A 24031-nucleotide genomic window follows, 5' to 3' on the forward strand; every position below is an offset into this window, starting at 1 on the left:
ATAAAAATTTAAAATTTTAATTAAATTAAATTTTTATAAAATTCTATTTTCTAAACAGTAAAGAATATAAAAAAAATTTTTAATGCTCTTATTCTGTTTTGAAAACTAAAATTTTATAAAAATTTAATTTAATTATTTTTTTATTAATTCTTTATTAAATTCTTTGTAATTTAAAAAAAATTATTTAATAAAAATAAAAATTAAGTCAAAGTAATATGATTATGTGCAAATTAAATTAAATTCTTTTATCACAATTAATTTTTTTCTCAATTTTTTTAATAAGAAACTTTTACAGATGTTTTGATTTAAATTTAAAATTTCATTTGTTTCGTAAAAAATAATTTATACATAAAAATATTTGTATGAAAAATATTTTTTATTATTTAATTATAATATTAAATATTTTTTATTATTTAGTTACAATGTTAAATTAATAGTACGTGTTATATTGTCAAAGCCTAAAATTAAGTAAAGAATAATTAATCCATTCCATCAATCAAACAAGTCTTTAATACTACAAAATGTGCACTGAATTCTGATGCCTGCTTTATTGCTTTAGCCTTGTTCGATATCATTCATTCATTGTGTGTGTGTGTGTGTGTGTGTGTGTGTGTGTGTGTGTGTGTGTGTGTGTGTGTGTGTGTGGAAGTGTTGATATGTGGAAGTGTTGATATTACCCAATTCATGGATACAATTCAATATTACAATCATTTCTTATATATGCTAACGACCTTTGCACAACATTCTCCCAATTGTCAAAAGTATGGAAACATCATACATGCGCACAAAATTATCAAAATAATTTCTGAAAAAGAAGCACCGAGACAATGACATTGGACAAAATTTATGGTATTGGATCTCCAGAAGAATTAAATTAGTTTGCAATGAGTTCCTACTTTTGGTTCAGGGGAATACAGTGAAAACCTCCACATCATCCATTTCTGGACTCCTCACCGAGTACTGAAATGTCCATCCATGACAAGCACCAGCATGCACGCCACTCTTATTCACGGCAAACACAGCTCCCACAAAATCTGGAAATTTTCTTGCAATCCGAGATATTGCATCCTTGGCAGCAATTCTTGGCTCCACGCCCAATCTCATACTCTCCACAACCTGATAGCTGGAAAAAAGAAAGAGAGAGGGCAACTTAAATTCAAGCAAAATAAATCAGAACATAAGGTTTGGAAAAGTTACAGTATTGTATATCCTTGGAATTAAACCAACAAAAGAAAACCAAAATGGAATCGTTTAAAATACTAAGCTCCTAGTACATGAGGAATCGAAGCTGAGGACATCTTTAGTCAGGTAGGCTCACTTACTTTCTTGAATCACTAAGGTTATTGGTATTAGTAGACATTAACCCAACTATGGAATTCTAAAAAATCCCCAAAAAAAAAATGTTTCTTCAGTCAAATTCTAATACAGAAATTTAAAAGAAAATACTTTTTTCATCCAACTTCAACTAGGACAAAAAATAACTTTACATTCAGAAATCAGAAATAAGGATATTTAGGACAATACCATGGAAGGAAGCGCATCATGATGTCACCATCCCCGGTTGCACCACAAGCACCAACATCACTGTCAGCATATGCTGAAGATCCTGCAATTGGTCCATCACCCACTCTGCAGTCAAAGAAAAGATTGCATTATATGCTACCCATATTACGAATGCCTGCACTGCACAAAAGTTGTATCTGATTGGCTTCTGATTCACTTGCACAGAAAGAACAGGAAAATATTTGCATCCTAAATTACCCTGAACCGAAAAGTTGAAGTAAAGAGGCCCCGAAGACAGGGAAAATCCACACCAGAAGGATAAGTGCATTATCATCACTTTTTCCATAAAGAAAGGTGCCCCAAAACTTCAACAATCAAAATTGATACTGAAAGATGCTGCTGATTATGGCAAACAATTTTGGTAGTCAGTTACATTATGCCAATTTTTTTTATGGCTTCTTACTCCATCTGCAACTAACATTGTTAGATCTAACAAAAGGAGCATGAAAAATGAACATTAGCCTGAATTTCTGATTCATTACCATAGAAGCAGAATCTTGTTTGTCACAATCCAAATTTCACAAGGCAAACAATACAAATCACGAAGCAATGAAGTTTACTCTACAGTCTACAGACCATGTATTCTCCTTACCTGCCAGGGATCTTATATGTGGCTCCATTAGTTGATGCACCAACAGCTACACGCCCCATCTACATACAAAACTAAGTTTGTTTGCAAATATATATATGTGGTTACTGTGCGTCAGTAAAATTGAACTCACTATTTCATCAACTTACTTTATCAATAACAGCCATCGATATGGTGTCATGGTTGTGAGGACCAATATGAGATGATCTTGGTTCAGCAACTCCCATCAGGTTGGTTTTGGAACATTCCCCCTCATTGACATCCATTATGCCCTTTGGATGATAAGGGCCACAGCTATCAACAGGCACAACATTTTTCCGAAAGTTCGGTTGGCAGTGATTTGCTTTCCATTTAGTCCATTTCTCCAAGGAATCTGATGAACTAAGATTTGTAGGTCCAGGGAGACCCATTGAAATGGCAAAGACTGATGCTTGCTCCCCAACAAGCAAAGTGTGCTCTGTATGCTGCATCACTAATCTTGCAGCTCTGATGCCATCTTTCACATATCTCATTGCAGCAACAGCCCCAACCTCCATTGTCACCTATAAATCCTTGGCAAAATAGATGATCTTAACCATTTTTTTAATATAAGTGAAACAACAAGGACAAAATTAAGAATGAACACTGACACAATGTTGATTAAAGGAATCCGAGAAAGGTGGTTACCCCATTCATGACCATGGCATCAATTGTAGTTTCTCCATTCTCATCTGGACTTCCACCAGGTCCTACTGTTCAATACAGATTAAAGTCACTGAAGACGTTAGCCATCTTAGAAAAGCTACAATAATGAGCATCTACAAGAACAAATTCCAAGGCTACATCATAATATTTTCTTCTTATGATCATATAATAAACATTAATATGCAATTTCCAGAAGATCATGCATCTGTCATATAAATCAACTTTCAGAAGTACTCGTATAAACAAGTAGAACTACTGTATGAAAGAATGGGCATTAAATTGAGTTGTTTCCCAATTTGCAATTACAAGCATCCAGGAAGTTTCTTGAAATGCATTTGTGAGAATTGGAATCTGAAAATGCTGATAACACTTGCACATAAATGTTAAGGGGTATAAGACAACAAAAATAAATGGAAAAAACCGTTTCCAAGGCTTTACGAAATCACTACCTGTACCATCACATCTGAGCTCCTCACAAGTCGAACATCCCTCCACAACAGCGTCCACGGCAGAAAGCCCACCATCAACAGCCCGCCATGCAGCTTTAACAGCTTCTATGAAGGGCCAGGTGCTCACGACTAGAGGGTACTGCCCTGAATTCCCAACCGCATCATCTCCTAATACCTGAAAAGCAAGAAATAGTTAGAGAAGAAAGAACAAATACCCACATGACAAATTTGATAACAAAATCAAGACAAATACGGAACTGAACAGGGATGCTAAGTTCCGGAAGGAAAAAAAAAAAAAGGGATGCTAAGTTTGGTTTTTATTCCTCCATTTTAACATCATTCGATCAGAAAGCAACTGAGAAAACAGAATGCTGTTGGACAACTGATATCGTTATTCTTACCATGTAGAAGATGGTGGAGAGGAAGAGAACAGTTGTGGATAGACTTCCGATGGCCATGGCGTCTGTTCTGCTCCGTTGGACGGAATGTTGGAACCGTAAATACGCTTTTCCTTCAGTTTTGACTTACAGGTGACGAAGTAAGGCTGGTCTCACGGCAATCTGTAACCCGTTTACCGTCTTAGCCCAAGCCCAATTCTATTTTTAAGACGTCAGCGTTTTGGTCCCAATTTTGAACTAATATTATCTAATTGATGCTATAATTTATAATAAATTGAATTTAAATATAAATTTTTTTAATTAAATTTTTTATAAATCTATTAATGAGTATAACTTTTAATTTAAAAAATTAAAGAAAGAAATTTAATGCAATAGTATGTCTAGTTCTATAATTTTATTCTTCTTTTCAAAAAAAAAATTTATAAAACTTTATGAATAATTTATATATATATTTTTTATTTTCATGAAATTTATAATGTGAAAAATTCATATAAATTATATAAAATTTACATATTTTAACATTATATATCATATATTTTAATCTACATGATAAATTGAGTTTATATATAATTTTTTTTCTAATTATTACTCATTGATGAGTTTTAATTCCTTGAAAAACTCATCAATGAGTTTGAATTCTAATTAAAAAAAAATTCAATGCAATAATATACATGTTTTTACAAATCTAATAGTCTCTTTACAAAGAAAAAAAAAGTAGTAAAAAAATGTATATTTAAACTTTATTTATTATGAATTATAGTATCAATTAAATAAAATACACTATCTTAATTAAGTTAAACTATATATAAAATACAAATTTTATTTAAAGAATGTTATAATTTATGTGAGATATATTTTTTCAATTATATATTATTTTGAAAATTACTTTGTAAAAATATATAAATTTATTTTTATATTTCATATTTTAATATATAGATTTGTTTGGATTGATTAAAGATAATTATATTAATTAAAATTAATAAAAATATTTCTTATTATAAATTTTAATTAAAAATAAATATAAAATATACTTTCTTTTTAAATATAAAATTTAATCAACGAATTAAAAATATCAAATATTTACATTAAATTATTATTATATCTAAAATTTTATTAATTAATCAAATAAAATTTTCACATGTAATTTATCATTAACTTTTCAAATTTAATTTTATCATTTTAGATATAATTATAAAAATTTAAAAAGTTTGGCAAATATTTTAAATATAATATTTGATGATGTAAAAGTTTGACATTTTTAATCTAATTCACTTTTTTTTTTAAAAAAAAGAAAGAGTCTCTTATTAATACAGTGAAGATGTACGCATGTAACCGTTTTATATGGAATGGTAAAAGAATAAAAGTTAATACATAGATAATTACAATTATTAAAAAATTATTTAATAATTATTAATTTTTTAAAACGTATCCATGAAAGAATACCATTTTATTTTATATAGACTGTTTATATGAAATTACTTATGTATTGTAGAATTTCTCCTGATTAATAATTTGGATAAGTGAAGCTATATGATATGATTAGTCATTATATATGGGAAATTTCTATAGTAATTATGTTTCTTACAAAGTTTTATCTTACTTTATCAATATCTACCATTAGATGAACAATTAAAATTTTAATTTAATTGTGAAATATACAAAGGGAATTAAAATCAAAAGAAGATACTTTATATTCCTCATCTCAATTGGAAAAAAAAAAAAAAGGGAAAAAGAAAAAAAAAACCAGCCGTTTGTTCCAATGTGAATTAATATATATTTGTATCATTAGAAAAAGAATAGGAGGATAAAAGCTTCAATATATATTTATATTGATTTAAAAAGCTTCAATATTTGTATTAGGGTTAGGGAATTTCAGCTTTGAATCCAAGAGAGTTGAAATGGAGATGTAACAGAATGCTACAGCAACCATGGAAAATTAACCTACATTTAGTCAAAAATCAGTTTAACTTCTTTCCTGAAAATATTTCTAAAAAAAAAAAAAGAGTTTCTGTAGAATGCAACTGTTGAACATTACATATCTTATTGATCTTCCTTTCCCAAACAAATTTGATTGGGCAAAATAATGCTCTTTCATATACTAATAGTTTTTAACATAAAACTTCCTAACCCAAACATTTACAGAACCACATCCAATAGTCTCAGGGTTGGCTAAAACTGTAATAACGGCTATTGAGCAATGATTAACCTGACTACATCAAGCATACTACACTCAATGTCCAACTGGATGGATAATAAGTCACATGAGGAAAATCCTGGAAACAGGTGTTCTCAGAAATTTCAAGTCACCTCCAAACCGTCTCATTTGCATCCGTGAAAATTGTATTGTGCTGTTCTATGAGGCATTGAACAACCTCAATAGCGCCAAAATCCACTGGTGTACCATCATCATCCAGGGGAATGGGAGATGAAACATCCGTGCCTTCACCTTCTTCTGTAGCCATAAAAGAGAAGAATTAAATCCCCACTAATAGATCCATCACAGTATTTCTACTTGGCGTGAAGAAAATGGAAGTAAGCACATTAAAAGTGTCATCCACTGAAATAAAAGCCTAGATATCTGATGGATTGATTGTTAATCGCATATAAAATAATGCCATTTCATGGGGAACATGATGCCTTTTATGTATTTTTTTTTCTGTGCTATACAGGAATTGTTTAAAGCGACACACCAGAAAGCATGTCCCATGCACTGTAAGTAGGTGCTGGAGCCATGCTCTTCTTGGAAGGACTTTTTGATGTGGGACTCCAATATTGCCTGTAAGAATCTGGCTTCTGCTCTTTCTGCCACATAATGACAGGGGCTATTTCCATGGCAAGGCTTCGCGCATCCATCTGCAGAAGACAACAAACCATGCAGTGTGTTTATCATACAACCATCCAATACCTAACAATTCTAGCCAATGATGAAATACCTCGATGGATTTCACGTACATGCTCTAAAAGTTATTCAAAGAGGAAAAGGCAAAAGGGCCTAGATGATCATTTTGTAGGATACTTAAAAAATTTTATTTATTAAGCAAGTCACAAGGAAAAAACAGAGCAGGTTATATTTAAAACACTTGTCACTTGATGAATCACACAACCAATAAAGAGATACCATCTGCAAAGTCCTCTCACCAGCTCATTGTTTGGCTTATCGGTTATCTAAAGTTGGGAAACAAATTATTGGTTCGAGATGCATTAAAATGGTTGCCAAATGCCAATGCATGATGACAGTGCATGTTGTGAAGGTAAATAATCATAAATCCTTACCTATATAATCTAACTGCAGAAACATGTCAACCAGCAGATAAATGAAAGACATATAGACATATGCGCGTGGTCATGCAGCACCACACACAAACAAGAAACTAAGCTGCAAAAAATCAATAATGCCACATAAAAATACAACTTACCATAAAACACAGAATAATGTGAGCATGCATTCTTAAACAGTGCATATATTATTAATCCATTATGTATGCTTCAGAAGAGCACCATATATGATAAAGCAGAAAAAGAACATGCCATTTGTTCCATGAAATATTTGGGCTTTGAAATCACTGAAAAACATCTCAACATGAGCCCTTTCTTATGCAATCACCAGTACCCTCAGTGGGACTAGGAGCGGGGACACAGCTCATATGTTCCACAGTTCCACACGCATATACACAAATATATAGGGAGAGAGAAACCCAACAATTTTTTTTGGGGCGGGCATTGTGCCTTGCCTTGTTAAGAGATGACTTCTGGCTGACATAGAGCAGCAGCGCAGTGATTAATTCCAAAGTCATATAGTTTACAGTAGGAAGTTTCTTCAGGATGTTTTTCACTGCATGTATGCTAGAATGAGCACTTTTAATCCCATTGTAGAGCTCAAATGTTGTTAGGGGTTCCGGAAGGCTTGCAAGGTAATATTTTATCAGAGCTGCCACATCAAGTGGATTCACACCTTCTGGCAATGAAGCATTGGAATCTAGAACATATTTATAACAACATTAAAATATAGTATCACCGTACTGAATCAAATTATCGTCAATTCTGAGCACAAACCAGTTTAAATACCTTGGTTGTATAAAGAAAACAATTGCTGAATAACTCTTATATCTCCTTCCTCTTTAAACAAGTACATTGAGTTTAATCCTAGCAAGGAAAGCAATAATGATTAATCTCAGTCTACAACAAGCAGCAAAGTAATGGATAAGTACCAAGTTCCCATCTGATTTTCATATCAATAACCTGATAATATAAGATAATCTGCACATTTGACCAAAATATGGGGAACAAGCCTGCTGGACTGTTGTCGTTGTACAGTGACCTCAATTGGAACTCCAAATACTGAAGATAAATAGTAATAAGCAGCTGTCAATATATCTACTACTACTAAGGATAGTTATTTTTACTGGAACATACAAGAAGCAGGACAAGATTTTCCAAAATATAAAGAATAAAATTAGATCCACCGAAACAAATTTTGGTCTACAAACAAATAGTTAGTTCCTGATGGTAGTAACTGTATGCACCCCACAAATAAAATTTTCCTTGGTCTGAACAAAGTTCCAACAAGAATTGGATACAAACAGATTCAACTTTGAAGTTGAAGAAGCAGAAAAGGGGAAAACAGTAGAAATTCTCATTAAATAGCCAAGGTGTTTAAAGTTTGGTAATCTTACCATCAGTGCTCGCAACTCCCTGGAAATGGACAACAAAGGGAGAATATCAAAACATATAAGCGCATGCAAAAATAAAATAGAAAGCAGCCTCAGAAAGTCGGAATATTATACCTTTTGCCATCTTTCAATATCAGTCAAAATGGTCTTACTCTTTAGAGCGGTCTTTTTTGCCACCTGCAAGAAATTCACCATCTCAGATGTCTCAATCACCAATGCTTGCTGTATAAACCAATCTTAAGTGTTATGCTGTTGTGAACAAAGATAAGCATCCCTGATGATTGGCTTTCCTATCATCTTTACTTTAAGTATTGTATACTGTATCATATCATGTATTATAAGTTCATAATGTTATAGAGAATAATAAACTATACAAGTGTGCAACAATATCCAAAACAAGGGATTTTGTGGATAAGATATCACATACTCATTCCCTCCAATCTAACACATAAACATGGCCTGTGGTCCTATATATGAGAAGTGTTAGAAAACCTCTATAATAGCATGCTTCAAGCTACTTTGAGGCTTGAGTGCATTAAGATTCAAAAAGGAAATACCTACGTAACATCCTCAAATTTTGCTAAAATAAACAAGAAGTAACCTAATAAAAGGAACAATACAATTCATATTTCTCTTTCTTGGAATTCTGTTTCTGTCATCATAATTTGTTGTATTCTTTTTCATATTATCCAGCATTATCTTGTCAAAGTGATAAGAAAAGCTCAACCATGTAAAAATCAATCAGACAACCTTAAACCTTAAACTGGAATATTTCAATTGAATCATCTAAATACATACCAAATTTCAAAATTCAATTTTCTAGCAGAATTACCTCTTCAACTTTTGTCTTCCCAACAGCAACTTTCTCCTTTGTATCTGACATGCCCTTCCTCAAGAACATGCCAGTTGTAGCAGCTGCAGTTATCAAATGTTCCTGCAAAACATGCCTGGTTGCTGGCTCCCGAAGAAATGCCCATCGACTTTTAACTGCTGACCCAAACCGTTCTGCTACATCAGTGACATTACCTTTTGCATCCTTAGCAACTTCTCCCACAAATGTTCCAGCTGATTTCCCAGCTTCTTTGAGCTTTGCTCCTGCATTGAAAGTTTAGAGCCATAATTAAAGCACAAAACAACAAAATAAGAGAGGGCAGATGATAAAGTCCATATATCAGAGGATACCTGAGGAAGAAAAGAAAACATTAGCCTTCTCTTGCCATTGTGGAGAGCCAGCGGAAGGCATTGATCCAACTATGAAAGCAGATGTTGAATCCAAAATTTATACAAAATTTCTGTTTCCAAGCAGAAACAAAAATGAGTGTAAGAAGTGACCGTCAATACCAATAGCTAAATTCTCCACAAATTTAAAAAGTAAATAAGAACAAAAACAGTTTGGTGATGTTCACTATCATTTTCTGTCTCACCCTCTTAAGCAGCCAAACAAATTCGATGCATCCAAAATCCATTATTGTCGTAATATTAAAATTAAAATAAAGACAAACTTCTAACAAATCGTAACGGGAAAAACAGAAAAACAACATATACATACTACACATGTCTCATAATCATTAAAATTTTGAAGAAAAACCCTTGACAATATCGCTTATATGGGTTCTTGCTCTGTGGTGATAACCATAAGTTTCTACAGCTAAAATCAATCAACCAATCGATCTCTGAACGTTTTCAGTTTCAAATTTCATTTGCTTTGATAACAGAATAAAATAAAAATTAGATTATATAAATCTGCGTCTAAGCTCAAAATCACGAATTTCAGTTCCCAACAACCAAACGTTAACAAAAACAAAACAATAACAGAAAAAAAAAAAATCAAAGATCAATTAATGAAAGGAATACATAACGAAGCAGAAAACCTAATTTTTACAAACATTTAATCCTCCACAATCATATTAAGCTATAAACCAAAAAGGAAAAGGAACTGATTGACGAACCAGATTAAAAAAAAAAAAAGAAGAAGAAGAAAAGAACACACAAAACCTCAAGGGAGAAAAAGAAAACGAATAGTTACCTATTCAGAAGGATAAAGGGATGTGAGGGAAAATGAAAAGCAGATTCCAGGGAAAGGTAAAGGAGAAGGAGAGAGAGGAGGGGGGGTTTGATGAGTCCAATCGCGAGAGATGAGAGAGTTCAAAAGTTGAAAACATGAAAGTCGTTTATTCTTTGGTGGAGACGGGAGAGAGAGAGAGTGTGCTGTTTTTAGGTATTTCAATATTATACGACTTTTATATTTACTGGTCAGCGAGTCAGTTGAGGTCATTCCCAAATTAGGTATTGCCACGAGTATGACACGTGGACAATCGGCGGTGCTGTGTTTTGTTTCCTGACACTCCCAACAGATATAACGGCTCTCCCACTTCTTTTTTTTTTTTGAGAGAGAGAGAATATTAGACAAAAATTAAACAGTCAAATGAACTCATTTAATCTTAACACAAGATTATCACCTCTATTTTGAATATTTTTATAATAAAATTTAATTTAATTTTGTTATAAAAATTGAATTCAAATGATTTTATAACAAAATACAGATGTTTAGAATATTTTTGAAAATAATATAATTTATTTAAATTTTATTGTTGAAATAATTAATAAGTAAAATAAATATATTTATTTTTATATTTTATTTATTATTTATACAAAAAAATAAATATAATTTATATGTGGGTACTTTGAGTATTTAATTAAAAACTTTATTAAATAAATTATATTATTGCAAAATTATGTAACTTTTAGAATGAATCCATTTCTTTTGAAATGATTTATTTTTTTAATTAAAAGAATTATTTTCTTTTAATAATTTTAAGCTTTTCAAAAATATAATTAATTTTAAAAAAAATCAATTAAATTGAATTTTTTATTTTTAGATTTTTAAAAACACACCTAATATATTTTAATGGGAAATTTTATAATTTAAAATATTATAATATCAATATTTATTTATAATTTAATATGCTTTTTAATAAATAAACTATTTTGAATTAATTTGAACATATTTAGATAAAGATAAGTCATTTTTGGCAACTTAGATTTTTTTTTTTAACTAAAATTGCAAGTCGACTTTTTAATGATATAAATTGAGAGTGGCAGCAGTCCAAATTGATTTAATTACATGTTGAGCTTCTTGGGATGTGACAAGTTTATATATATATAATAAACTGAAATTTCTCATAGAACATAAAATAAAATAAAAAAAAAAAAATCTATATCAAGATAATATCCACCACCACTATGGCCGCCACCATGGCTGTACCCGCCATTGTCTCCTCTGCTAATGCGGGACTGAGCTTTGTGAGGATATGGTTGATTTCGTAAGCATCCAACGTCCAATTTTACTAATTGAATAGTTGATTCATACGGTTGAATTTTCTCTTTTTTATTTTCTATATTAGAAGGAAAAAAAGGTGCCAAGGTTAAAGGATTTAATCCTCCTATAATTTATTGCTGATATTATTTCAAATCTCCACTGATTTAATCCCTTATTATATATATATATATATATATATAAAGTCACATTGGAAACTGGGTGCCATGCTCAGCAGTTGCGCCACATCTTTTAAGGAAAAAAAAAAAAAAAAAAAAAAAAACTTAGCAATGATTCACCAGTCTTCTTTGTAATTTTCTTTTAAGCTTTTCTTTTTCTCCCCCGTCCTTTAATCATGAAAAGGCATGCTTTGTTTGACTGGTTAAGATCTAACTCTGAGATTTATTGTTCTATTTTTCATTTTGTTTTTTGATTTTTCTTAATAACTCTCTAAAAAGAAAAGCACAAATTCATGCTTTTCATTTTCAGCAAATTAATTGACAAATATATCATGCAATTCCTTCTGGTTTATTTACCGTAATAGTTTGCTCTTCCTGTGCAAGCTTTACCAAGACGACATTTTGGAATACGAAATACAGTCTGCCATCAGGCAAATTGGGGCTCGCAATTCTCATCCAATTCCCCTGTGATTCTCTTCCAAAACCAATGATCTTTCCACACTCTATCCATGAGTTCAATGGGCTTGTTTTTAGTCTCAGGCAACAGGAAATACACAAATGCAGTCATCACTGCAACCCATCCACCAAAAAAGAAGAAAATACCAGACTTGAAGTGGCAGAGCATAGCCAGAAAGGTCTGAGCAATAATGAAAGTGAAAAGGAAGTTCACTGCCACCACTATACTTTGCCCTGCGGATCGAATCTCCAAGGGGAAAATCTCGCTAGGAACTAACCATCCCAATGGACCCCATGACCATGCAAAACCAGCCACATATATGCATATCATAGTCAAAACCAAATAAGCATACCCTTTGCCTATGCTGCCATGATCACCTAGTTCAGATGCCATAACGCATCCAATCACAGTTTGCGACAGCAACATTTGTACACCCCCAAATATGAGCATTACCCTTCGACCGAGTTTGTCTACTATGAGCATCGATATAAATGTTGCAGCTGTACCTACAACCCCAGCTATCAGCGCGGACATGATCAGGGAAACACTTTCGCTTAGGCCAATAGTCCTGAATAGTATGGGAGCGTAAAAAGAAATGACATTGATGCCTGTAACCTGTTGAAAAAATGGTATTGCTATTGCCATTACTAGTTGTGGCCTATATTTTCTTTGGAGGATGTTCTTGAATGGGTGTTTAATTGAAACTGAACTTGCTTTAGTGAGATCTTCAAGTTCTGCTTGGACATCAGTTGTGCCTCGTATGCGTTGTAGCATAGCTTTAGCCTTTTGGTGGTCGTTGTGACGCTGAATTAAGCTGTTGGGTGTTTCCGGAAGGAAAAATGCTCCTACAGTTAGGATCGCAGCTGGAACTGCTGCCATTGCTAGGGAGATTCGCCAACCCCAACCACCTTCAATCTTTTCAGTACCGAAGTTTATAGAGTTAGCTGAAAGTACCCCAATTCCAACACAGAGTTGGAAGCCATTGCTGATTGCTCCTCTGTATTGTGGTGGTGCCATTTCAGAGAGGTACAAGGGAACTGACTGCGCAGAACAAGTAAATTATGGAGTAATTAATGAAGCCAACAGAACATATAAAGTAATAACGCATGATCTGAATGAAATTGTTTAAAGAGTCAGGACAGAGTACCTGGTTTGCAAACCCAACCCCAACTCCAAGCAGGACACGACCGAATATGAGCATGAACAGGTTTGATGCTGCCCCATTGAGGGCTGAACCAGAAAGGAATGCAGCACCTCCTGCAAGGATTGACGGCTTGCGCCCAAAGTATCTAGTGACTGATGAGGCAAAGAAAGAAGCCACGAGACCAGCCACATAAAGTGATGATGTGAAGGAGGTCAGAAGTTGGCTATCAAATTTGCAATAGTTGCTAATCTCAGTATCTTCCTTCATTTTAGTGTAGACTTCTGGGAAAAACTTTCTGAGAAATGGCTCCATAGAGGTCACTCCACCTTGACATTTGTTAGTTCCATAAACTTAACGAATTAGTTTTAATCTTAATAATTGTAATTCGCATTCATTCAACAATATATTGACTTCTTGGCCTGTCAGGACATACAAATTCTGGCACCTGACTCCGTTATGAGATATGTGATGGACAATTTATATATGTGAAGTACCAGAATTGTTACCAAGAAAAGAAAAGGTAATAATCGGGCGCTCTTCTAGCATAGAAAAAGTGCATGAAATGACAGTAAGAGAACCTGGTGGATTTGCACAGCATGCAGGCAACAGGAAAAAAAAAAGTCCCAAACATTGGAAAAGAACAAGACAGGATTTAGCGGGACAGACCTGAAATTCCAATATCATAGCCAAAAATAAGTCCCCCCATAGCAGCTACCATACAGGATAGGACAACAAACGAGGTGATCCTGCCATTATAAGGCCCACCTTCTCTTTGCATGGCTAATCCTACTGCCATAGCTTAATCCTCGGAGCTCACACACAGAGAGTCCAAATTGTAGATGGTAGAGAACAAAATAGCATTCCAAGCTTAAGATAGGAAACCGCAGCAGTCTTCCTTGACTGATAGAGATCACTATAGGATAGTCAAACAAAACCAGCATCTATACCGTAGACTTGATAGGAGCACGTTGGTTTGACTATTGAAGTTGGAGGATTGGATTTTACTGGGTTTCTTGATCACACAAGCCAACTCAAATATCGTCTAACGAAGCTAGAGAAGCTGATCTTGGGAAACTTCCTCTGTCGTGAGAGTTTGTTCCACATCCAACTGGAGAATAGGAACAATGTTAGAAATTCGTTCAACTTCAATTGAGCTCAAACAGTGTGATTTTTAACTAGTTATCAGGGTATATTCAAGGAACTAAAATAATGAATTTATAATTGTTATTTTTTGTGGCTTTTGAAAATTGGGATATGTTTTTTTCATAAACCTGAATTATGACCCGACCCAAAAGTTTTTTGTACTGCAACTCGATTGGGATAAAAAGTAAGATATGTGGTAGTAGCGGAGGGCACGGGGCGATAGGCTCGGACCCGAACCCACCACTGATCTCCTTGGAGGTGCGAGGGCAACGCCCTCGCGGCATGGACCAGTATAAATATTGTAATATTCTACCTTTGAAGTAGAGTTGTGAAATATTTGTGAAACACACTGGGGTTAGGGTTTGAGAGTTCTAAGTGATTGTATCTTGCTCTTTTTATCAAATTGAAACTTTTTCCTCTTGTCTTGCCCGTGGACATAGACCTTACGGTTGAACCACGTTAAATCCTATGTTATTCTTCCTCTTTTCTCTATACTGTGTGATTGTGCAACTTGTGTGTGTGTCTTAGATTTACGTGCTTGTTATAACAAACTGGTATCAGAGCTTTGTGCGCAAAATCTAGGGTTTACAGATGACGTTGTCTTCAACGAAGTATGAGATGAAGAAGTTTGATGGTGGATCGAGTTTCAATCTGTGGAATATTAAAATTAAATTTTCCTTGATCCTACAAGGTCTATAGAAGGCAATCGAGGATAACTTTTCAGAAGGGATGAAAGAGGCGGAGAAGGCTAATCTAAAGGAGAAAGACTTGAGTGCAATTTTCATAAGCGTAACTGATAATGTCCTATGCGAGATTACTGGTGAAAGCTCAGCATCTGCGGCGTGGAAGAAATTAGTTGAGTTGTACTCTGCCAAATCGCTGACCAACCGCCTGTATCTGAAGAAAATGCTTTACAATCTGAGAATGAGCGAAGGTATGCCCATTAAAGAACATCTGGATGAATTCAATTCAATCATTATAGACCTGAAGAATATTGATATTGAGATTGATAGTGAGGATTAGGCTTTTATTATGTTATGTTCTTTGCCACCCTCCTATGAAACTTTTGTTGATACTCTGTTGTATAGGAAAAACAGTATTTCACTAAACGATGTTAGTAATTCTCTAAAATCGAAGGAGTTGAAAAAGAAATTTCTAGATAGTAGAAAAAGATTTGAGGGGGAAGGTTTGGTGAGCAGGGGAAGAACACATTCAAGAGAGGGTTCTTCAAGCAGGAAGAAATCTAAGGCCAGATCTAAGTCAAGAATGAAAAATGCTAATTGTTTTGAGTGCAGGGAACAAGGTCATTACAGGAGAGACTGTCCCAAGTTGAAAAATAAAAAGGGAAAGCAACTAGAAAGTTCTGCGAATGTGGTTGATATTTTTGTTGATTTTGATGGTGATGATAGTGCTAGAGAAATTTTATCTGTGAGTTTAGATCAGGGATGAAATTCTTGGATTCTTGATACTGGTGCTACTTATAACATGTGTCCACACAGAAACTGGTTTGTCACTTATAAACAGATGAGAGGCAAGGTGTTTCTGGGCAATGATCATGCATTATCTATTGAAGGAATTTGTAACATCAGATTGAGGATGTTTGATAACGTTGTCAAAACTATAGAGTGTTGGCATGTTCCAGGACTAAAGAGATACCTGATTTCTCTTGGGACACTTGGCTCTCATGGATTCAGATACCATGCAGAGAATGGAGTTCTTAAAGTGTGCAAGGGCTCTATGGTACTCATGAAGATCAGTTTGGTTTCAAGATTGTATTTTCTTCAGGGCAGTACATTTTAGGGGAAGCTGCAATAGCATCCGGAAGCAATAATCAGAATCAGACTCAATTGTGGCATATGCGTCTTGGTCATATGAGTGAAAGAGGATTATCTGTGTTAAGCAAGAGGGATTTGTTAGACGGGCAAAAAACAGAATCTATGGACTTTTGTGAACACTGTGTGTTTAGCAAACAGACCAGGGTGAAGTTCGATAAAAAGGCAGTGTGCAAGACTAGAGGAACGGTGGATTATATCCACTCAGATCTATGGGGTCCCAACAGAATTCCTACTAAGAACGGTGCCAGGTGCTTCATGACCTTGATTGATGATTACTCTCGGATGGTGTGGGTATATTTTCTAAAAACAAAAGATGAGGCATTTTCAACCTTTGTAAAATGGAAGACGATGATTGAGAAGTAGACAAAAAAAAGGTCAAGCGTCTTAAAACTGATAACGAGTTGGAATTTTGTAATTGTGAGTTCGATGCATTCTGCAACAATGAAGGTATAGTGAGATATCGCACTTGTACAAGGACACCACAATAGAATGGTATTGCAGAATGCATGAACAGAACGTTTTGTGACAAAGCACGAAGCATGCTCTCACATTAAGGATTGGGAAACGATTTTTGGACTGAAGCAATTAATACAACCTGTTTCTTGGTTAATAGATCTCTATCTACAACTATTAAGTGCAAAGCTCCTTTTGAGATCTAGTTCGGTTCACCTACTGATTACTCTCAGCTGAGAGTATTTGGTTGCCCTGCTTATGCTCATGTGAGAGATGGTAAGCTTGAGTCGAGGGTAAGAAAATGCATATTTCTAGGGTATGCATCTGGAGTAAAAGGCTACAGGTTGTGGTGCAATGATCCAAAGTCTCCAGGATTAATTATTAGCAGGGATGTGACATTTAATGAGTCTGCTTCATTGGATAGTCAGAGGGAGAAGTCAATAACAGAATCAGATCACGATGTTAGAGAACAGGTGGAGCTTGATATTGATTCTTCAGCAGTTCAGTCCAATGATTCAGAGGATGAGGTGCAAGATTTTGATCAACAAGAGGATGTACATGAGCAACAGCAACACAACAGGAACCATATAGCATTGCAACTGGTAGAGAGAGAAGACAGATTAGACCACCACAGAGATATGCATATGCAGATCTAATTGCGTTTGCCTAGTCAGTTGCTGAAACAGTTGATGTGCATGAACCCAACAATTATAGATAAGCTATTTCTTGTTCAGATGCAGATCAGTAGGTCGGTGCTATGAGTGAAGAAATTGAATCTCTTTACAAGAATCAGACTTGGTAGCTTGTAACATTGCCTAAGGGACAAAAAGTGGTAGGTTGCAAATGGGTGTTCAAGAAAAAGGAAGGCACTCCAGGGGTTGAAGCACTTCGATATAAGGCGGTTGGTAGTAAAAGGCTTTACTCAGAGGGAGGGAATTGACTTTAATGAAGTGTTTTCTCCAATTGTGAAGCACAATTCTATCAGAGTCTTACTTGCTATGGTTGCTCTTCATAATCTAGAGCTTGAGCAACTAGATGTGAAGACAACATTTTTGCATGGTGAGTTGGAGAAGCAAATTTATATGAGTCAGCCTGAGAGATTTGTCATTCTAGGTATGAAAAATCATGTTTGCTTGCTTAAGAAATCTTTATATGGTCTGAAACAGTCTCCTAGACAGTGATATAAAAGATTTGATACATTCATGATTCGTAATAGCTTTAATCGTAGTTCATATGACAGTTGTGTGTATCATAAAAAGCTTTCAGGTGATTCCTTTATTTATTTGCTGCTGTATGTGGATGACATGCTTATTGCTGCTAAAAGCATGTCACAAATTAACATTGTGAAAAAGCAGTTGAGTGAAGAGTTTGAGATGAAGGATTTGGGTGCTACAAAGAAGATATTGGGAATGGAAATTACCAGGGATAGAAGTGTTGGGAAACTTTTCTTGTCTCAACAGGCCTATGTTGAGAAAGTGCTTAAGCGTTTCAACATGAATAATGCTAAACTTGTGACTGTTTCTTTTGTTGCTCATTTCAAGTTATCTGCAGACATGTCACTCAAAACAGATGAAGAGATGGAGCACATGTCCAGTGTTCCCTATTCGAGTGCTATTGGTAGCATCATGTATGCTATGGTATGCACCCGACCTAACATTTCACATGTAGTTAGTGTTGTGAGTAGATACATGGTGTGTCCTGGGAAAGAGCATTAGCAGGCAGTGAAATGGATTTTAAGGTATTTGAAGGGTACTATAGATGTTGGTCTGACATTTGACAGGCCAAGATAAGTGATTCAGTTATTAGCTATGTGGATTCAGATTTTGCAAGGCACTTAGACAAGAGGAGATCTTTGACTGGTTATTTGTTTACTCTTTCTGGAAGTGCTATCAGTTGGAAGGCAACATTGCAAGCTACAGTTGCTTTGTCAACCACAAAAGCTAAATATATGGCCTTAGCAGAGGCAGTAAAGGAAGTTTTATGGTTATAAGGTTTGGTGGGTGATCTTGGGTTGATACAAAACAAGGCAACAGTATTTTGTGACAGTCAGAGTGCAATACATCTCACAAAGAATCAGATATACTATGAGCGAACAAAGCACATTGATGTTAGATATCACTTCATTCGGGACATTGTATGTAACGATTGGACTCCAACCACTAGAGGAATTGTCCGCTTTGGCCATAAGCCTCACGGTTTTGTCCTATAGGTGGAATGAAGAACTTTCCAGGAGGTCACCCATCATAGGATTTCTCTCAAGCGAGCACGCTTAACCCTGGAGTTCTTCCAACTCTCCAGGCCATTCCACCAAAATGCGCCTTTAGTGATTATTTTCCCTATTTTATATATCATTACTTTTTGAACCCAATACCATATCCATGCTTTGTCGATATGGGATTTGCCTAAGGGACCTTTCTCTCCCCCTTTCGGGACTCAGCGTCCTCACTGAGGTTTGCCCCATCATCGCCCAAGAGGACACGCGAGCAGCTCTGATACCAATTGTAATGATCGGGCTCCAACCACTAGAGGAATTGTCCGCTTTGGCCGTAAACCTCACGGTTTTGTCCCATAGGTGAAATGGAAAACTTCCCAGGACGTCACCCATCCTAGGATTTCTCTTAAGCAAGCACGCTTAACCCTGGAGTTCTTCCAACTCTCCAGGCCATTTGACCAAAAGGCGCCTCTAGTCCTTGGGTTCAAAAAGTAATGATATAGAAAATAGGGGAACTAATGACTAGAGGCGCCTTTTAGTCAAATGGCCTGGAGAGTTGGAAGAACTCCAGGGTTAAGCGTGCTCGCTTAAGAGTCTTGGGTTCAAAAAGTAATGATATATAAAATGGGGGAACTAAAGACTAGAGGCGCTTTTCGGTCAAATGGCCCAGAGAGTTTGAAGAACTCCAGGGTTAAGCGTGCTCACTTAAGAGAAATCCTAAGATGGGTGACCCCCTGGAAAGTTCTCCATTCCACCTATGGGACAAAACCGTGAGGCTTACGGCCAAAACGGACAATTCCTCTAGTAGTTGGAGCCCAATCATTACAATTAGTATCAGAGCCGCTCGCGTGTCCTCTTGGGAGATGGTGGGGCAAACCTCAGCGAGGACGCTTAAGAGAAATCCAGGGTTAAGCATGCTAACTTAAAAGAAATCCTAGGATGGGTGAACTCCTGGAAAATTCTCCATTCCACCTATGGGACAAAACCGTGAGGCTTATGGCCAAAGCGGATAATTCTTCTAGTGGTTGGAGCCCGATCTTTACATTGTATCTCAGGGGATTATAATTATGCAAAAAGTTTATACACATGATAATCGAGCAGATATGATGACCAAGGGAGTCCTAGTCAGCAAGTTTAGGCATTGCCTAGACTTAGTTGGTGTTTGTAGTGCTCAGTAATGCCCTTGTGAGAGCATATGGCAAGACAGAGTGTTTTTGTGGTTATTTTGTTGATGATAAAGAAAATTCAAGCCAAGGGGAAGAATTGGTATTTTTCATGGCTTTGAAATTTGGGATATATTTTTTTATGGCACTAAATTGTGACCTTACTCGAAAGTTTCGCGTTGCGACCTGATTGGGATAAAAAGTGAGATCTGTGATAGTGACGGAGGGCACAGGCTGATAGACTCGGGCCCGAAGCCACCACTGATCTCCTTGGAGGTGCGCTAGCAATGCCCCTGCGGTATGGACCAGTATAAATATTGTAATATTCTACCTTTAAAGTAGAGTTGTGAGATATTCGGGAAACACACTAGGGTTAGGGTTTGAGAGTTATGAGTGATTGTATCTTGCTCTTTTCATCATAGTGGAACTTTTTTCTCTTGTCTTGCCCGTGGACGTAAACCTTACGGTTGAACTATGTTAAATCCTGCATTATTCTTTTTCTCTTCTCTATACTGTGTGATTGTATGATTTATATGTGTGCCTTAGATTTACATGCTTGTTATAACAATATATTTATTCATGTAATAAATTTTTTGTAATATATTGTTCGAATTCCATTTAAATTAACATTTTTGTGCTCTTGGTCTCTTCACCTGGTTTTAGGATTGAGCCTAGAGATGGCAACCGATTGGATTTTTGCGAGTATCCCCAATCTAACTAATTTGGATGATACATAATCGGGTTTAAGACAGATTGAGTTTGAAATTTAATACTCGTGATGAGTTCCAGTTTTACATATTGGGTATTCATTATCCAAACCTGTTTATATAAATATTTGATTAAATATAAAATATATATTTTTATAATAATATTTATAAATTTTTATATATTTTATTTTATGTAAAATAAAATTGAAATATTTTATGAAATTATTAAATTTTTAAAATAAAATTTATTTTTTATATAGATTATTAATTAAAATATATAAAATTAAATGGATTCGGATATTTATTGAGTAATAATAATCGGGTTTAAAATGAATTTAGGTAATTGATAATAAATTTTAATTGAATTTGAGATGGTTTTAGATTTTAAAAATATTAATCGAATTCTGCTTCTCTGGCTAGGGAGGTTCATTGTCCCCAACAACATTTCATCTTTTACCCCATGAAGACAGATCAAGCAAGTTGAACATAAGTAAATTCTATTATTCTTGTTCTCAAATGAATTTGTACATAAACAAAGTTTGAAAATTAATTCAAGCTATTTCTATTTTACTGTCCTCAACAGCTTCCCCTACAATTCTCTTCCAGAACCAGTGGTCTCTCCACACTATATCCATTTTCTCAATGGGCATATTCTTTGTCTCTGGCAGCAATAAGTACACAAAAGCAGTCATAATTACAACCCAAACCCCAAAAAAGAAGAAAATTCCAGACTTTAAGTGACAAAGCATAGATAGGAAAGTTTGTGCAACAATGAAAGTGAAGATAAAGCTAACTGCTACTACAATACTTTGCCCTGCTGATCGAATCTCTAGTGGGAAAATCTCACTAGGAACCAACCATCCCAGAGGACCCCATGACCACCCAAATCCAGCCACATAAATGCAGATCAAAATCAGAACTATATAAGCATACCCTTTGCCTATGCCGCCTTGATCACCCAGCTGAGCTGCCATAATACCTCCAACCATTACCTGTGACACAAACATTTGTACACCCCCAAATATGAACAATGCTCTTCTACCAAGTTTATCGACAATAAGCATTGATATGAATGTGGATGCAGTACCCACAACCCCTGTCACAATCGAAGACAAGAGGGATGCACTTTCACCTAGTCCAATTGTCCTGAAAAGTATTGGAGCATAAAATGCAATGACATTGATGCCTGTAACTTGCTGAAAAAATGGAATGGCTATTGCCATTGCTAGTTGAGGCCTATACTTTCTTCTAATAATATTCTTAAATGGGTGCTCAATAGTCTTTGATATTGAGCTAGCTTTGATGAGATCATCAAATTCTGCTTGGACATCGGTGATGCCTCGAACCCGTTGCAGCATATCTTTGGCCCTTTCATGGTTATTGGCACGCTGAATCAGGCTGTTGGGTGTCTCTGGGAGGAAAAGTGCACCTAGAGTTAGGATTGAGGCGGGAACCGCTGCCATGGCTAGGGAGATTCGCCATCCCCAACCTCCTTTTATCTTTTGAGTCCCATAGTTTATGAGGTTGGCGGACAGTGCCCCGATGCCAACACTAAATTGAAAGCCATTGTTCACTGCCCCTCTATATCTTGGTGGTGCCATTTCAGAGAGATATAGTGGAACCGACTGCGGAGCGCAGAAGAAGCGTATATTAATTGTCAACATTATCTGAGATAAAGACTACTAGCTATTAAAAATGAGCATACTACCATTCATAACCTGACAAATTGAGATGAATTGAACTTCTTGAGGAAACTAAGCAACATTTATTTTTTAAAGACTAACGCTATTCTTAAGAGCATTTGAGGTGCTAAAGAAACGAAATAACTTTAAAAGAATCAAGTAGATTACCTGATTCGCAAAACCAACACCAACCCCAAGCAAGACACGACCAAATATTAACATGTAGACATTAGAAGCAGCACCACCGAGGGCAGCTCCAGCAAGGAAGGCAACACCTCCTAAAAGGATTGATGGCTTTCGCCCAAACGCTCTGGTGACCGAAGAGGCGAAGAAGGAAGCAACAAGGCCAGCAAGATATAGTGAGGATGTGAAGGAGGTGAGCAGTTGGCTATCGAATTTACAGTAATTGCTTATCTCTGTGTCTTCTTTCATCTTTCTGTACACTTCCGGGAAGAATTTTTTCAAGAATGATTCCATTGATGTCACGCCACCTTCATATTGACTTGCATAAGTTAATCTTGAACTATAAACGTGACTGAAAATGAAAAATTATTCCATCACTAATTCATTTTAATTAGAATTTGAGATAAAGACAGACCTGAAATTCCGATATCGTAACCAAAAATGACTCCTCCCATGGCAGCCATCATACAAGATAGAACAACGAAGGAAGTCATCCTGCCATTGTATTGGCTCCCTTCACTTGAAATGGCCAATCCCACTGCCATGGGTTAAGCTTCCAATCCCAGGCTCAATCACCAATGTCAGTAAGAGATGGGGAGACCCAGAGTAAGAGGAGAGTTCAAACTTGAATGGATATAGATGGATGTAATAATAGAAAGAGCAGTCTTCCTTGACTTGTAGATGTCAACATCAAGTAAATCAAGTGTTGGGAGCAAAATAAATTTAGTTTAATGTAAACTTGGACTTTTTGGGAGCAAGTGGGTAGGTCAAAATATTCGAACTTGGAAGTCACCGGTTTGGCATCGTGTGGATTTCACTATCAGGAGGACAAGCCAGCGGGGTCTGTTAATAAGAAAATAATTATATCACTATTTTATAATAAAAGTATATGATATTATATTTATTTAAAGTAATTACAGTAAGATTTTGATTTAATAGAAAATTTATCAAAAAATATAAAAATTATAAGGAAATTATGGTATTAAAGGCTATTACAGTAAAATTATCCTAATGTTTCCATAATTACTTAAATAAAAACATATATAAAAAGAATGTTGAGAAAATTTAGGGGATTATGACTCTTTCAGGGTGAGTAAATTTTAGCTCAAATAAAAAAAATTTAATTAAATTAATTTAATTTAAAAATTCATTTTAATTCATTCGATAATTTGATTTGTTTTACCTTTAATTTTAAGAAATTTTA

The 24031-nt window shown here is 35.2% G+C and overlaps 4 protein-coding genes across 6 annotated transcripts; all 4 read right to left on the reverse strand.

Moving 5' to 3' along the window:
• Nucleotides 1–689: 689 nt before the first annotated feature.
• LOC110669605 (probable isoaspartyl peptidase/L-asparaginase 3) lies at nt 690–3842 on the reverse strand. 2 transcript variants are annotated; one of them, XM_021831320.2, is made up of 7 exons: nt 3687–3842; nt 3286–3460; nt 2819–2883; nt 2302–2694; nt 2156–2214; nt 1525–1629; nt 690–1123 (listed from the first exon to the last, which is right to left on the reverse strand). In XM_021831320.2, the coding sequence occupies exons 1-7, from the start codon at nt 3741–3743 to the stop codon at nt 904–906; spliced, it is 1074 nt and encodes a 357-aa protein (XP_021687012.2). In that variant the 5' UTR covers nt 3744–3842; the 3' UTR covers nt 690–903. The 2 variants fall into 2 exon arrangements, with proteins under 2 accessions (XP_021687012.2, XP_021687013.2); XM_021831321.2 differs by lacking the exon at nt 3687–3842 and having other exon boundaries at nt 2302–2703; nt 3286–3344.
• Nucleotides 3843–5705: 1863 nt separating this feature from the next.
• On the reverse strand, nt 5706–10558 carry LOC110669604 (uncharacterized Rho GTPase-activating protein At5g61530). Its single transcript, XM_021831319.2, has 10 exons — nt 10380–10558; nt 9536–9645; nt 9186–9448; nt 8468–8530; nt 8357–8375; nt 7923–8021; nt 7749–7826; nt 7415–7659; nt 6374–6536; nt 5706–6135 (listed from the first exon to the last, which is right to left on the reverse strand). Exons 2-10 carry the CDS (start codon nt 9594–9596, stop codon nt 5987–5989), a joined length of 1140 nt encoding a protein of 379 aa, XP_021687011.1. The 5' UTR covers nt 9597–9645; nt 10380–10558; the 3' UTR covers nt 5706–5986.
• Nucleotides 10559–12178: 1620 nt separating this feature from the next.
• Nucleotides 12179–14299, reverse strand: LOC110669602 (hexose carrier protein HEX6). Its single transcript, XM_021831318.2, has 3 exons — nt 14116–14299; nt 13453–13775; nt 12179–13346 (listed from the first exon to the last, which is right to left on the reverse strand). The coding sequence occupies exons 1-3, from the start codon at nt 14243–14245 to the stop codon at nt 12276–12278; spliced, it is 1524 nt and encodes a 507-aa protein (XP_021687010.1). The 5' UTR covers nt 14246–14299; the 3' UTR covers nt 12179–12275.
• A 7143-nt stretch (nt 14300–21442) lies between these two features.
• Nucleotides 21443–23462, reverse strand: LOC110669548 (hexose carrier protein HEX6). 2 transcript variants are annotated; one of them, XM_058132653.1, is made up of 3 exons: nt 23243–23462; nt 22813–23135; nt 21443–22629 (listed from the first exon to the last, which is right to left on the reverse strand). In XM_058132653.1, exons 1-3 carry the CDS (start codon nt 23370–23372, stop codon nt 21514–21516), a joined length of 1569 nt encoding a protein of 522 aa, XP_057988636.1. In that variant the 5' UTR covers nt 23373–23462; the 3' UTR covers nt 21443–21513. The 2 variants fall into 2 exon arrangements, with proteins under 2 accessions (XP_057988636.1, XP_021686947.1); XM_021831255.2 differs by having other exon boundaries at nt 21443–22587; nt 23243–23460.
• Between the last annotated feature and the right edge of the window lie 569 nt (nt 23463–24031).

This window comes from Hevea brasiliensis, chromosome 13 (assembly GCF_030052815.1).
Source record: "Hevea brasiliensis isolate MT/VB/25A 57/8 chromosome 13, ASM3005281v1, whole genome shotgun sequence".
Classification (NCBI taxonomy): domain Eukaryota; kingdom Viridiplantae; phylum Streptophyta; class Magnoliopsida; order Malpighiales; family Euphorbiaceae; genus Hevea; species Hevea brasiliensis.

Coding starts and splice junctions, on each gene's coding strand:
- LOC110669605 (XM_021831320.2), bottom strand. CDS start 3,743: ATGGCCATCGGAAGTCTATCCACAACTGTTCTCTTCCTCTCCACCATC. Junction 2,884..3,285: donor GCTCAGATGTGATGGTACAG/GTAGTGATTTCG, acceptor TGTATTGAACAG/TAGGACCTGGTGGAAGTCCA. Junction 1,630..2,155: donor ACATATAAGATCCCTGGCAG/GTAAGGAGAATA, acceptor CTTTGACTGCAG/AGTGGGTGATGGACCAATTG.
- LOC110669604 (XM_021831319.2), bottom strand. CDS start 9,596: ATGCCTTCCGCTGGCTCTCCACAATGGCAAGAGAAGGCTAATGTTTTC. Junction 9,449..9,535: donor TGTTTTCTTTTCTTCCTCAG/GTATCCTCTGAT, acceptor CTTTCAATGCAG/GAGCAAAGCTCAAAGAAGCT. Junction 6,136..6,373: donor TGCATGGGACATGCTTTCTG/GTGTGTCGCTTT, acceptor TTATGGCTACAG/AAGAAGGTGAAGGCACGGAT.
- LOC110669602 (XM_021831318.2), bottom strand. CDS start 14,245: ATGGCAGTAGGATTAGCCATGCAAAGAGAAGGTGGGCCTTATAATGGC. Junction 13,776..14,115: donor CTATGATATTGGAATTTCAG/GTCTGTCCCGCT, acceptor ACAAATGTCAAG/GTGGAGTGACCTCTATGGAG. Junction 13,347..13,452: donor GGGTTGGGTTTGCAAACCAG/GTACTCTGTCCT, acceptor TGTTCTGCGCAG/TCAGTTCCCTTGTACCTCTC.
- LOC110669548 (XM_058132653.1), bottom strand. CDS start 23,372: ATGGCAGTGGGATTGGCCATTTCAAGTGAAGGGAGCCAATACAATGGC. Junction 23,136..23,242: donor TTACGATATCGGAATTTCAG/GTCTGTCTTTAT, acceptor GTCAATATGAAG/GTGGCGTGACATCAATGGAA. Junction 22,630..22,812: donor GTGTTGGTTTTGCGAATCAG/GTAATCTACTTG, acceptor TCTTTATCTCAG/ATAATGTTGACAATTAATAT.